The sequence below is a fragment of the Micropterus dolomieu genome, linkage group LG09 (genome assembly GCF_021292245.1).
Source record: "Micropterus dolomieu isolate WLL.071019.BEF.003 ecotype Adirondacks linkage group LG09, ASM2129224v1, whole genome shotgun sequence".
In the NCBI taxonomy this organism is placed as follows: Eukaryota; Metazoa; Chordata; class Actinopteri; order Centrarchiformes; family Centrarchidae; genus Micropterus; species Micropterus dolomieu.
In genome coordinates, this window is record NC_060158.1 from 27,657,999 (window position 1) to 27,672,768 (window position 14,770).

Genomic DNA, 14,770 nt, shown 5'->3' on the forward strand with positions numbered 1-14,770 from the left:
ACACTCTCTGTCAGTGCCAGAGATCCATGTTACTGGTTACTAATTGACTATTCCACCCATTTAATAAAGTAAACAGAGTGCCATATGACAGAATTTGCATTTGTATATCATTTTTCATATTTACTGTCTAGAGAAGAAACAGTGCTAACCACAAAACCTATGATAAAATAATAAAATAATAACCCTACATCCTCTCACTGTCGAAAAGCTATGTAATTATTAAACTGTTGTCAAATTGAACTAGTCCTCATTTTGATTTGGGCACTGGAACCCTCTCAAGAACCCACCTGAGTCTACCAAGAACTTACCCACCTAAGAATCCCAGGAAGCACCTCAAGGATTCCTTCAGCAATCCCTAAGTAACAATCTTCTTGGAATCTTTTCAAGAACTCATTGAACCCTCATAAGGACCTATGAGAACCCTACAATAATCCCTAGAACCCCCTTTAAAACACTTTAGGATCCCGTTAAAGACATCCTCTCACATCATGGGAACCCCCTTGAGAGGCCATAGAACCACCAAGTCTGTTACCCTTGTGATGTCACAGGGACCACAGAACCCATTGACCTCCTTCAATCTTCTTGTGGGCCCTAGAATACTCAGAAGGACCCCTAAAACCCTCTAATTAACCATTGGAACCCACTCAAGAACTCCCGGTGGTCCCGGAATCCCTCTTTGAAAATTGCTGGTGTGGCATATTTATAATAACTATTAATACATTAGCATGAAATAATGCACTCTCAGCACTGAAATCAACAACAGTGAAAATATTCATTAGTCCCAGAGTGGGTGCGTATATAACTGTCCCTTTGTGACTGTGTTTCTTATTTCCATTTGCAAAGAATACATTTAAAGCTACTAGATTGGTCACCAGAAAAGAAAGAAACCTCTTGTCTATGAATGACGAGCTTTTCAATGCCATTGCACAAGGGAGAAAGCACAAGATCAATGGATAATCACAGGCTTTGTTGATCAAGAAGGAAACCAAAGCATGTGTCTTATCTGAAATTATAATGCAATGCTAATTCAATCAGGCAGGGTCACAGCGGAAGGAGCCAGAGTGATAATTACATCCTTCCACTGATGGAGTCCACAGTCAAACACTGAATGCTTTACCCACTTGCTGCATACTAGCCCTGCATTGAAAACATCTCTATTTCTATAAAACAACATCCTTGAAAGTTCCAAGACCTTGAAACCAAGAAATTCTTAGATATAGCTACCATGCACCACATATTTATGGGAATTCCCTTTTGCCTAACCCCTAACTATGATTTTAATTTGCAGAATAATGGGTGGGTTACAGGAGAACCTGTGTTACAACTTGTCCTACATCCTTTAAGACTAAAAAGTTAATGTAGAATAGAATTTACTAACCAATTATTTTAATACTGATGATGAATATTTTTTTAAAACCTTGTTGTTCTGGTTTACTGTAGACATGTCTTGGATTTTGAACATCAGAACACCAGGCATCAAGAGTGAATGATCAATCATAAAACAAAATGAAAACCAAATCTAAATTTGTATATAGCATTATTTTTGTTTTGTTTTACATGTGTGCAATCAGCTCCACTTCCCCAGCCAGAGGAAACATTTGGTTGTCATGCCTGGAGCCACGCCTCCTCCTGCTGCTGATGATGATGATGGAGGAAGCATTAAGCAACACATAACAGAAGAGGAGAGCGTTTGGTTTCAAGATAAGAGCTGGACTGACTCAAACTTTTTCTTCTTTTTTTTCAGATGTGGGGACCAAACAGTTACAGGCTCCAAAATGAGGAAATCCAAATATACATTGTATAGAGATATAATATGTGCATGAAAACAAAGTTGTTGCAATAAAGTTGCATTTTTTTCTTCTTTGGTCAAAACTAGATTGGTTGCTTATTATGGAGACCCAAAATGGACAGGGGGAAAAAAGTAAAAATGCGCATGATAAAATGAAAATGAAAAACATAAATAAATTATTTTTTATTTATTGTAGAAAGACGCAACATTTGTAAAAATAGATGTATAATTATATTTTTACTTATTTACTGTGTAGAAATAAATGTGGGGAAAGAATTACTGTGGAAATAAATCTATAAATATATTGATTACATTCATTCTCTATTGGCATTAAGTCAATATGCATGGGCGGCGAGTTAAATCAATTCTATGGACGTCCTGTGTCCTTCTTGGGCTCACAAAGTTTATGAGAAGACTAAACATTGAATGTAATGCAACAAACCTATAATATATTTGGCATAAGAGTGCACACGCATTTATTTAAACTGGCTCGCGTGCTTCGCCTTCTTACTTATGCTACTTTTATTTTGAAGTCCAAGAGTAAGTGTTCCGGTGCATTTGCCTATCTGAACTTGTGTGTCTTGACGCACGTCGGGAGCAATGGTTAGTATTGATGTGAGCGCTGGCGTCTGCCTGACAGAGGAGTGTGTGTGTGGAGGCCGACCTGTGACCAGTCACACCGTTGGAGGGCAAAGTTTAGCCTGCGGAGGAGGCTGTATATCCAGAGCTCATCTCCCACAGAGGACACACCGGCGGGCTTCAGCTGTGCGGACAGCACTGAGACTCTGAGCCGTAACGCAGGTGTGTGAGATCCATGCAGCATGTAGCCGGGACTGAGGACAACTGCTGTGTGGTGCGTATGTCCAAGATCACACTGAGCGAGCCAGTCTAATCTGAGCAAGGCGGTGTCTGTGTGTCCTGTGCTGTAAATCTGCGTGACTGTCACCTTCCTGACTGTCTCCGTGGTGGTTTTGTTTCAGCTCACTCTGCCGTGGCCCGCTGTCTGCTCCCGCACGCTCCGCTGATCCGGACCCCGGTGATCCGCTGGAGCCATGGGTGGAAGTTTGGGTTGCCACCGCTCCATTCCCAAGGACCCCACGGACTTCAGCTGCGGCAAGCGCAAGTTCAGCGCAGCGTGTAACTTTGGCCACATCCTGGTGAACCAGGAGCGCCTGAACATCAACACGGCCACCGAGGAGGAACTCATGACCCTACCGGGAGTCAACCGCACTGTTGCGCAGAATATCGTGGAGTACCGGGACTGCATTGGGGGGTTTAAAAAAGTGGAGGACCTTGCTCTGGTCAGCGGGATCGGGGCCACCAAACTGGAGGTGATCAAACTGGAGATATGTGTCTCCAGCAGGACCAGTTCTTCCCAGCACTCCCCGTCCTCCTTGCGCAAAGATCTAGATCACCAGTCCTGCACCGGCATGAACATTAACACTGCCACCCTGGCACAGCTCATGAGCATCCGGGGCATCACGGAGAAAATAGCCAAGAACATCGTGGCGTACCGGGCCGAACACGGGCCGTTCAAAAGCATCGAGGACTTGGTGAGGGTCAACCACATCAACAGCTCCCTTCTGGACAAAATCCGCTTCCAAGTGTTCGTGGAGCGCTCCAGGGCGCCGTCCACCAACACCAACGGAGGGCTGACCTGCACCACCAAGTCGCACCCCAGCCCGACTTCATTCAGTCTCATGAGCGACGATCTGGACCTCCCGCCCGGAGGACCGACCCAGATCATCTCTGTGCGGCCAAACGTGGAGCCCCCGCCCGGCCTGCGGGACGGGAAGCCCGTGGTGCGTCTGGCCACCTGGAGCCTGCAGGGCTGCTCCTGCGATAAGGCCAACAACCCGGGGGTCAAAGAGGTGGTGTGCATGACCCTGCTGGAGAATGAGTGAGTAACACTTCCAAGCCTTACCTGTAGGCCTCATCATTCCTCAGTGTGAGCCCATGTTGAGCTTGCCATCTTTAATATGGTGCTAATTCCTGGTCCATTCCTGACTCAGATGTCGGTGCTGATTGTGTGATAGCAGTGCAGTCTAGAAGCCATATCTGGGCCAGATCAGTCTTCTACTGCATGTGGGATGTTTCAAATGAACACAGGAGAGCAATTCCTGGTTGTGTGTGGACTGTCAGTGTGGTGACAAACAACTACTGTTGTTCACATCAGCTAGTGCAAACCATTTAAAAGGTGGAAGTCAGCAAGGTGCTGTGACTCTGCGATGGGTTAGATACTTTAGAGAGAACAATCCCCATAAACCGAGCATTGCCTCGTCTCACTACAGTCGAAGTAACCTGTTTACCAAAATTTGAGAGGAAACTCAGATTCCCAGGGACCCAAAAAGGTTCACTGCATGTCCAGTTGTTTTTGGTAATTTGATTAATTAAAATTGTGTTGTGGAATCTGCACCACTAAAGGACAACATAACCTGAAGGTCCTGGATTAATACTTCATCTTGAGTCCCGTCAGAATCTAGTTTTAAACTCTTTGTAGTTTACATCGTGCTCACATGGTGCCTGTTCCTACATAAAGTTGTGTTTAATGAAAACGCCCCAAACTAACAGACATTTAGAAAACCTGTGACCGGATGGTTTTATCCCAGAGTATACTAGCACTGGTTAGTTTGTGGGTCTTGGTGCGCACAGTATTCGATGAGAACGTGGACATGACAGGGTACATACACTACGCAATGAGGGTGGGAGAGGGATCAGCAGGGGCACAAAAAACACTATTTTACCCTGGAACCCAGTCACAGGTTCATTCAACAATGACTTCACAGCTTTGAAAAGAACTTTTTATTGAGTATTTTTTAAATATAATTTAAAAAATCCTTGAACGTTGATGGTACTGGAAGAAATAAAATCTTTAAGAAAACCTTTCAAAGAGGAAAAAACAGTTAAAACATTATTGGAAAGTGCAAATATAAAAGAAAACCACAAAAACTAAAAACATATATTTTATATCTATACAGTTAAATTAATTAAACATGACGCTACTGTTTCCCCACGTTTATTTGACTTTGATTTTAATGCAACATCTCAGGTTCTTTGATGCACAGCAGATCTCACTTATAAGGGAAATGAATGACGAGCAGAGAGAGCACGGTGATCTGTAGTTTACTGGTTAAAATGGCCGTGTTCTTTTGCCCCGAGTGCAACATTTGTGGTGCAGATGGCAGGAAAACAGGCCTCTGTGATCCAGGTTAATCTGCCTAGATAAACTGAGTGTAGTGTTTCAGCGTCAGGTTCCATAGTCAATGAGTAACGAGATTAATTCAGTGGGATTCTGCATGTATTCGCTTGACCACAAGCTGCGCCGCTCCCCTTGTCTAAAAGCTCTATGACGTGACATGGCTCAGCATGGAACGGCAAACAAGATATTTACTTTGTTCTGCTCACATGACCGCTCAAATGGTCACAATGCTCTTCAGTTATTCTGTGTTCATAATACACACTTCATGAGCAGGGTGTGACCAGACTTTCCCAGTGTCTGTTGGCACCAGGTTATACTGGCTGGGTTTGCCAGATGAAGTGCCTGGAGCTGCGCAGTACCCTGCTTGGGTGGTGAGCCCTGACCTGCTTGGAACGGTGGGGGGGGGCATTCCTGCAATACGTGTTCTTACATCTGAAACTGTCACTGCCAGTAAAATTAGTATCCTCCGCAATGCAGCCATCATATGATCCATCCTTGCTCCTAAACATTCTGTTCTCTGTGACACCAAGTAGGCCTTGTTGGGATTTAAATTTCTATACCTGTGTTTCATATGATCCTGGCAACCTGAACTGTCACAGACTGTAGAAAACTGCAATAAAATTGAAACTAATCTGATCTTCTTGAAATAACTGGTGCCGAGATCTGCGATTCATAGCAAAGTCTTATAAGTGGTCGTGTTGAACAGAGTGTCAGAGTTGGCCCAGGTCTTTTTAGCACCCACTTAGCTATGTAGCTACAAGTAACAGGACTGTTGTCTGATAATGACATCTGTCCTGTTCTCAGCAGCAGGCTACAATGGAGCTTTTCTGTAGAAGTGCCCTTTTTGTTATTCTTCTGAGTTACTGTTTATCTCTTCAGTAAGGCACGTGTGCAAGGAAATACGTATAAATGTCCCCTTTTTTTCTCCATACTTACTTTGGGGCCCTCCTGGTCACTGCGGACAGAGCCCTGAGCTGCTCTTAGTTCAGCCCTAGTTGGCACTTATCAAAGGCTGCTTGGCTGATTCAACATGTTGCAAGCGATGAGAGAAAGATGTCTGGATGGCTGCCCAGCCTGTGAATTAGTGATTTCACCCAGTTAGTACGCTTTCTCATTACTTTTGTCCTCTCCTTTTTTCTTTTTTTTTTTTCTTCTTCCACAAGCAAAAGACTATTGGCTGAACATTGGCAAAGAAAAGCAAGATCTAACAAGACAGTGCCAGGTGCAATTTTTTAATTAGACGTATTCTCAAGTTGTGTTTTGAGCAGATAAAAGTACTGTTCAGTTCACAGCAGTGTGAATCTGATTGGTGGTGTTTATTTCTCCACTATGTTATGTGGACGTAGATGCATGTTGTCGTCCAGGTAGCTGTTGGTTGTAGTCTTTGCGGCACTGTAACTTTAACAGAAGACACTTGCCAGTGTTTGCATTAGGTGGCATGATGTCTGTGTTATTTAGCCATCCATAAAGCTCCACCACGCCCAGTGCAAACCTTAGGTAACCTTAGGTTAGCCTGGAGCCTCATCATAGATCCATTTGAACAAGGAGAGTCAGTTGTGTGTTTTGATTAGAGCTCTCCCACCAAACCCACCCACCGTCTTACAAATCCCCACCGCTTCCTTCACTCATGTCTCCCATTTCCTGTGTTCCCAAGCCACGAGGAACAACCCTAATGGTGATTATTGTAGGGATCATTGTTATGGAGGAGGAGGAGGCTGTAGGGGGAGATACGGCGTGTTTGCACAGCGCTCGGGCTCCGCTGTGCGAGCAATCACAAGATCCAGGCTGAGTTTACACACTTCCTGGCTTTCCTCCAGGCGCAAGCAGAGAGCTACTAGAGTTCAATGAACTCCCGCTTACCAAAGGTTACAAAGCAAACTGCGCTCAGCCACCGCAGCCTCCCGGGCCTGCTGATGTTCGTAATCAGCCAGCCATTAGTCAGCCTCACACACTGGGCTGAAGGGAAGTGAAAGAGCCGCTACTCGCTCTTAAACAGTTCATATGGATTAAGGTGTAGATGTGAGCTGACAGAGACTCACTTGATTCAGAGCTGGCAGTTTATAGGAGGACTTTTCCGTATCTGGAGGGTTTAGTCAGGGTTTTTTCTTGTGTCACAGAGAAGAATTTGGCTGCCTCAGCTTTGAAAAATATGTGTCTTGCACTACTGTGCAACTCCCAAGCTGCATGAAGCAAGAATTTTATGCAATAAACAACATCCACCCTCTCTGGTGAGAGCATCCCCGCAGTGTGACGGCTTATGTTCCAGCCAATTTACCATCCCGCCTACCTGACACTTTGAGGGCACACAGGAAGTGAAGAATCAAAACATAAAATTGAGTTACAGGACAGCAGTGACGAAGTGATCTGTCCAAAGAACCCTTTTGTCATCTGTAAACATGAGCCTGCAGTGTGCAGTTCACTGCCATGACTATGACTTTGAATAAGTGAACAGAAAAGTTCCACATTTTGGGAAAATATAGTTACTTGCTTAAAGGTCCAGTGTGTAATGTTTCTGATGCTCTATTGACAGAAATGCAATATAAGATCCATAACTATGATTTCAGTGATGTGTAAAGATCTTACATAACGAATCATTATGTTTTTATTACCTTAGAATGAAACATTTATATCTACATAACTGTGGGTCCTCCCTTCCACGTAGGTCGCCATATTGTGTCGCCATGTTTCTACAGTTGCCGACAACGAACAAACAGCGCTACAGAGCACATTTCGTCATCATGGCGTTCTTGTATAATATATAATTCCGGCAGTACAGACGCCCGTCACTACATTGAATGCGCATGAAGAAGAAGAAGAGAAAATAATAACAATAATAATATACCGTCTCTGAGTAGTCATGTAGTTTATTAGAAGTAAGAAGAGAAGTGACATTTGGACAAATAAAGGAGCACACGCGTTGTTTAGCATGAGCTGACAGCCAGACAGAGTCGGGACAGATACAGACAGATGACAGAAATCAGGGATATAATCGTCGTGGATTTTCCCAGATGGAAGGATCTGGTGCAGGTCAAATGTTTTCAAAGCGGCGCTGAAGTTGTCTGTTTTCTGCTGGACAGGTAATTAAGTTAGTCGGTCTTTAGCAATCAAACTGCAATAAACCGTAACGTTAGCTTAGAGCATGAAAGCCGTCATCCAGCTAAACTTTTACTGCCCTGGTAGAAAAAACATGTAGTTGGATTCATTTCATGTAGATAGTCTCTCTCCAGTGCTCTGTTTTGACTGTGCTGGTTATGTTCGTGAGCCAATCAGCTGATCACTAATTGGTAATGAAATGGCAGCTTCCGCCAGCTAAACTTTTACTACCCTGAGGGGGAAAAAAATATATTGTTGGATTGTAACTTCCTGTAGTTCTTCTCCCGCGCTCTGTTATGGCTTTGTTACGTGGACAGAAATGTGCCGTAACCTTCCTGAGACAAACAGCTGATGAATATTATTGGTAATGAAACGGTAACAGCAGGGAAGCTCAGATCAGCAGCTAAACTTCACATTTTGCTGCCCTGGTGGAAAACATGTATTTCTTTTTACTGCTAATGGTGATATAGAACAAGACCATGTGCCTATCAAGTCACTAATAGTGAATACTTTCAAAATTTGCATTTAAAAAAAAAAATTGCTTCCCACTGTGCACACAAAAATAATTTGTACTTTCACATGCTAAATGCCCATTAAAAGAAGTTGCACCATTTTACCACAAGCTGAAATTATGGCTGTCAGTACTACTTTGTGTTTCCGTTGTATTTCAAAAAATGGGGCGATTCAGCGACGCCATCGATTACGGCAATACGTCATTTGCATAACACCTTGCTAGCCGGTGTAACACCAAAATCTGTGACATATCAGATTCTGTGACCAAAACCCAAACAACGATGTTTTCCTAACCATAACCAAGTACTTTTAGTACCTAAACCCGACCAAACTGCAGCCGCTTCACATCGTCAACAAAGCCTCTGGCGCTTAACTTCCCACTGGGGTCACAGAATCCGATAGGTCACACATTTTGGTGTCACACCGGGACTCCCCAGAAAACAAATTGCAGCTGATATAAAACCCGCCTACGACCATCTAAAGTTTGGCAGTGTTTAAGACCGAGACCCAACAACATGGTGCTCTGTAAGCTCTAGGAAATGGAAACAGCTTATCACACTTGAAGTGGCACAAACATTTGAAGCAAAGTCATTCCAAGGCGCTTTGTCAAGACGGCAGCGGCAACAAGACAGCGCCACAAATTCTGCTTCCTATTTGTCTTCACACACGCACGATATACGAGGATGATCAACATAAGGAAGGTGTTCCTGTTAGTAGTAGTCACTTAAAATAGATTTTCCTCCCCATGTAAAATTTCTGCACTGCCGCTGTCATGGTAACATTACACCATGCGTCATCTAACATTCGGCTGTTTTATATTTCCTGTTTACTTTAACAACCATGGGAGAAAATGGCTTGAACTAACTGTGCAGACTGTTGTTCTCTGTGACTATAAACTATAAATAAAGCATATTACTTAAGTGAATAAATCCAAGGCACGACCATTTTGAGCTTTAGTCAAATACTTTAACAATATCAATGTGAATTTAAAATGTTCTTTGGGGATTTATCAGAAATGTTTCTTTTCTCTCATGGCTCTGTGTAGGTGTGTCAGCGTGCAAGGGGCATGCAGAGACAATGTAACACATTTTAGCTGGTAAATGTAACTTAGAAGCCAAGGACAGATTGCTTTTTGTTAGCAGTGCACAGTGACATGGCTACTCCGAGGCTTGAGAGAAAAAACACGCATTTCCAATAAATCCCCAAAGAACTTTTCTTAAATGATCAGTTGAAAATCACATTCATATTGTATTTGGCTGCATAAAGGGGTGACTAAATGTGATGGAGTTGGACTCAGGGACCCGAGCTATATGTCATGAATCGTGCAGCAGTATCTTCTGCTATCTTTTGCTGTCTTTCAGAAATGAAAAGCATTTGGCTTGTGTACACATCATAAAGCCATAAAGGATGGAGCCTAGGTGGGGCTGCAGACCACAATCTGGACAACATGTTGTTGTCTTTTTCTAGTTTATTTGTACAGCAAAGTTTTATATTATCACAAATGCACTTTTCAAAATGAAAATAATTGATCATGCTTTTGATAATGTATGATGAATAAAGATTGTATTAGTTACTTTTTTCTTTGTGCTGAACTGTTATCAGTTTTATTACTTCACCTGAAATTAATCCTGTGTCATGGTGACATTTTTTGGTTTTTGCACAGTTATTATGTTATTCGGCAGCTGTACTGTATGGAAAACATCCGTGGAGAAACATACAAGTGCATTAGTTCCTGCTCGATTGGCTTCTGCATTTTGCATATTGTGCAGAGGTAAATATATTGGCAAATGCCCGCTGAAGCAAAGGCCTCTGTCTCACTCCTTAAGGCTCAGAAAGCCTATGGAAACTGTAGTCTTAAAGGAATAGTTCAACATTTTGGCAAACATGCTTATATGCTTTTATTTCCAAGAGTGAGAAGAGAAGATGGACACTAATCTCATGTCTGGCTGTTCAGTACGGAGCTGGAATCAGGACGTGGTTAGCCTAGCTTAGTGCAAAGACTGGAAGCAGGGGGAAACTTTATATGAAGCTTGCTACTTAAAGCCCGGCCGTAAGAGTTCTCCTCTCACTCTTGGAAAGAAAGCAAATAAGTATATTTTCCACAATGTGGTACTATATCTTTAACTTTCAGAAAATCTAGCTCTAAGAATGCTTGTTGTGCCGTAATTCATTTACCACGATCTCATTGTTTACACTAATTACACCAAGGAAAGCAGTTCATTTGACTCTATTGCAAACAATTCTATGCAAAGCGCCTTCAATTCTTTGATACCATAAAATACATTTTATGCAACTCCCAGACTTTGTAAGTGACAGGCTGTGAACATGCTTATGTGTGAGATTGCAAATCTGCATGTTTCTGACAGGCTATATACACAAGCCCAGGGCAGCTGTTGAGATAACGTACCCAACATCTGTGCTCTGTTGGCCCGGATTATGAGCTAGGCAGGCACAGTGTTTGGCAGAAGCATCACACACTATTTTTATCCTTTCACAGACTGATAGAACTATCCCAAACACACACACACACACACACACACACACACACACACACACACACACACTGGGCATTCACATTTTCAGTGAGGTTGGTGCGTAGTATTCCGATCTCACTGAGACGACGTGATTCACGCTGAGGACATGAGGAGCGGGGTGCTGCAGAGGCGGTCTGTGCTGAGCTGACTCGGGGTGTTGGGTGCTCATGTGGAAATTTCCATTGGCGCAGCATTTTATTGTGGTTGGACAGTGAGTTAGGGGCATTGCCCAGCAGGCCCTGCCAGCCAGGAGTCAGTCGGGCCAACACAGCGCTCCCAACCCTGTTTCTTTTGCTAAACGCAGCTGATTTTGGCTTGTTTGTGTCCTGCAGCAGACTGACTCGCTGTGGTCACTAGCAAGCTAAATGCACCTCCACTTTAATTAGCGAGATTAAAACAAAAGATGGATTGCCTTAGAAGCACTGGAGAGAGCGAGGAGAATTATGGGTCGGTGTAAAATGCAAAGATTGCTGAACTTCATACTTATTCTGAATAGTAAAACTTCCAGGAACATTCCTCATTCATCCTGTGTATGCAGAAAAAGTGGCTCTAAAAATATTTGGAGCTTCCTCCTTTTGCTTGGAATGGATTCCAAGGATGAGTTTCATGGTGAAAAGAAAGTATCAAAACATTCACAGTTAAACTTTTAAACCACACCACTTTTATCCGCCTCTCTACTGGCCTGGTTTAGTTTGTTCCAAACGCTCATATTTTAGACAAACTGTGGCTAAATAAAAAAGCAAATGCAGTAATGATTGTTTTAATGATATTATTTATGGGGCGGAACTTTACTGTGAGATGGTCTGTGTCTCCTAGCTCAAGATTATTACATGTGCAGCTGTGGCTCAGGTGGTAGAGGGGTCATCCGCTTATCAGAAGGTCGGTGGTTTGATCCCCAGCTCTCCCAGTCTGCATGTCAAAGTGTCCTTGTGCAAGACACTAAACCCCAAATGGCTGAGCGATTGGTGTGTGATTTGTACGAATGAGGTAATTGGAGTATTGCAGTTGGCACCTTAAATGCTTTGAGTGGCGCTTTATTTACCATTATGGTTTCATATTTGTTTTATTTGTTCATTTTCATATGTGTAAAACAATTCTGACTCTTCAGCTGCAACATTCTCCTCTGTGGTCACCAGCTAGTGTCTAACATTGTTGGTCTGTTAGGTGCTGAGTGGGTTGTGTACAGTGGGTTTATCACTGAAAACAGCTGCTTGCTCCTGGACACCAAGTTGATGAGAGTGCTGAGAGAGTAAATGTGCCATTAAACCAAAGACTGTATATAAAGATAGATGACTTGTCTCCACTTCCTCCCACTGAACAAAAATCCAGCCAGAATATCCTGGAGAACGGCGCTGTCATCTTGTGCTGGTAATTTCATTTGGAGTCTGTGCAGTAGTGATCGGGGGTGAAGTGGTAATGAGGTGCCACCCATACAACCATCTTGAGTTAATCACAGTCAAGCTGTCAATCAAGAAGTGAAACTCCCTTTTTTTTTTTTTTTAAATAAATAATAAAAACCAAATGTATCAAAAATTAACACTTGACCAAAGTGTCTTTGGAAAAATGTATTTGACATGTACTTAGAATTTTTTGTTTGCCCAACGTCTCATCCTCTAAAATGGCGAGGGGCGGGGTTTATGACCTAAATATTGCAGCTGGCACCAGGGGGCCATAGAGATGTTTTCAGCTTCACTTTTGGGGAGCTGTCATGTCATCCATCTTCATATAAAGGCAATGCATAAAACCAAAACAATGACCTAAAACAGGCAAAAAAAATTGATGTAGAGCTGCCAAGTTAGATGATATTTGTGATATGTGATATTCACAGTGTTATTTGATTCAGTAATGATTGACATAATGCGACTTTAAAATAAAAACACGCACATGAAAAACTGACAGAATCAATTGTACTAGCATTAAAAAGTGAGGCTGTAAGTTGACTTTCAAACAAACCCGCAAACAGGAGCATTTACTCTAATCTGTAATGTTACAAAAGCTAAAATGAAGGTAAATGTGATTTTACTTGCAGTCACTTTGTTTTTTCAAATATATAAATGGGCGAATCTGAGAAATATAGAAACATCTGAGATCTGACATTTGCAGCAAATAAATCAAGTTGCATGCATTAATGTCAAATACATTGTCAAAGACATGCTTTTATAACATTTTTAGAATGTAAATTTGCTAAACAAACAATATCTAATGTTTGCACAAATTGACTAGATGTGTGCAAGTCAAGATGTAACCACACATACAGTACATTACGGTACAAGTGCAACAAATTTGGCCCCGTGTTCGTAGCTGTATCTGGTTCTGTTTTGGATATAAAAAAAATTAATAGCATTTATCATCATTGGCAGCACTCCATCATCACATCCATAAATCTGTCTGCTGTGGGGGGCCGCAGCCTGGAGCCCTTTCCTCATTCAGGGCTAGAAAATCCTCAGAGGCGTTATTTTTATTCAAGGTCATCTCCAGTGCTGCCGCTCGTCGCTTCTGATTATGCAACCTTGTGTCTGCCCTCAGATTTGCAGTAATCTGACAAATGCTGAAGCAGACACTCTGTTTCGCTCCATCATGTTCTGTTTGTGTCTGCACAGCAGCAGTAGATATGGGTCCCAGAAATTCCCTGCGCTGATGACAGGCTCGGTTATCACAGTGACACTGAAGGATTAGGCTCGATGTCACGGAGTGTGTCTGCAACCTGTGCTTGTGTTTTTGCGCTTCTGTGCTTATTTTAATTTCTAATGTGTTGTTTGCGTCAGGGTTATATGCTATAGACACAGCAAATTCTGCTGCCCTATGAAGGCCTTAAAGTCAAAGCAGCAGCTACATCACTGACTCTGCATTGTCCCTCATGTCCTGATAGCATGGCTGAACCTCCGGTCGGCTCCATCTCCGGGCGTGCTGGGATCATTATCTTAGCCAGTGGGAGTGAAGGAGGTTTCTGTGAGAGTTTCTTCCGTTGTGCAGAGTGATCACGCCGACTGGAGGGGAAAGGGGTATCGTCTCCTCTGTGACTGCAGTCCTGTTTGTTCTGAAAAAACAATCTGTGGATTGATCACGAAGGCAACAAAGTTTGTGCTCTCACAGACTCTTGCTGGTATGTAACGTGAGGCTGTTACGTTAGGTGGTCGAGCAGCAGAAACAGATGGATTTGCAGGGGAAGTGAAATACAGAATGTTGATACTGGTGGCTTTTAATGGTTTTGTTATGTGAAGAGTTGCTCTACCATTTGATGTGAGCTTGATATGGCTTTGGCTTTTTGCTGCTGTTTCTGGATGTGTTGAAAATAAAACTTGATTAATCACCCAGTCCACTGTTAAAGGCCAACTGATCTGACTTTAATCTTCCTTGCATTTGTTGGCATATTATTACATTTTTTTCTGTGTTACCACCCACCTACTGTTAATCAATAGAAGAGCATAAAACCAGCAGAATGAAAGATGTTTGGCATCACCCATGTGCTCACAGGCACATGTGCACGATAAAATCAAAACAGGGCCTCACTCAGAAAAACTAGAGGACTCAAAGTTCACCGGATACCTTTTAATTATTAAAAGGTCTCCTTGAAATACAACAAGTCATGAACACGGGAGAGAAAACAATTTAGATCAGAATTTTTCTCACTGCAGGGTTTGC

General features: G+C 42.7%; 1 protein-coding gene across 2 annotated transcripts in view; it reads left to right on the forward strand.

Annotated features, from left to right (window-relative positions):
- The first annotated feature begins 2,393 nt into the window (after positions 1 to 2,393).
- Positions 2,394 to 14,770, forward strand: part of eepd1 (endonuclease/exonuclease/phosphatase family domain containing 1) — a 32,140-nt gene continuing 19,763 nt past the window's right edge. The window contains exons 1-2 of one of the 2 annotated variants that reach the window (XM_046058661.1): positions 2,394 to 2,642; positions 2,770 to 3,689. In XM_046058661.1, coding sequence (XP_045914617.1) covers positions 2,842 to 3,689 — 848 coding nt within the window. In that variant the 5' untranslated portion in view covers positions 2,394 to 2,642; positions 2,770 to 2,841. The remainder of the gene's footprint in view (positions 2,643 to 2,769; positions 3,690 to 14,770) is intronic. The other variant, XM_046058662.1, reaches the window with a different exon arrangement.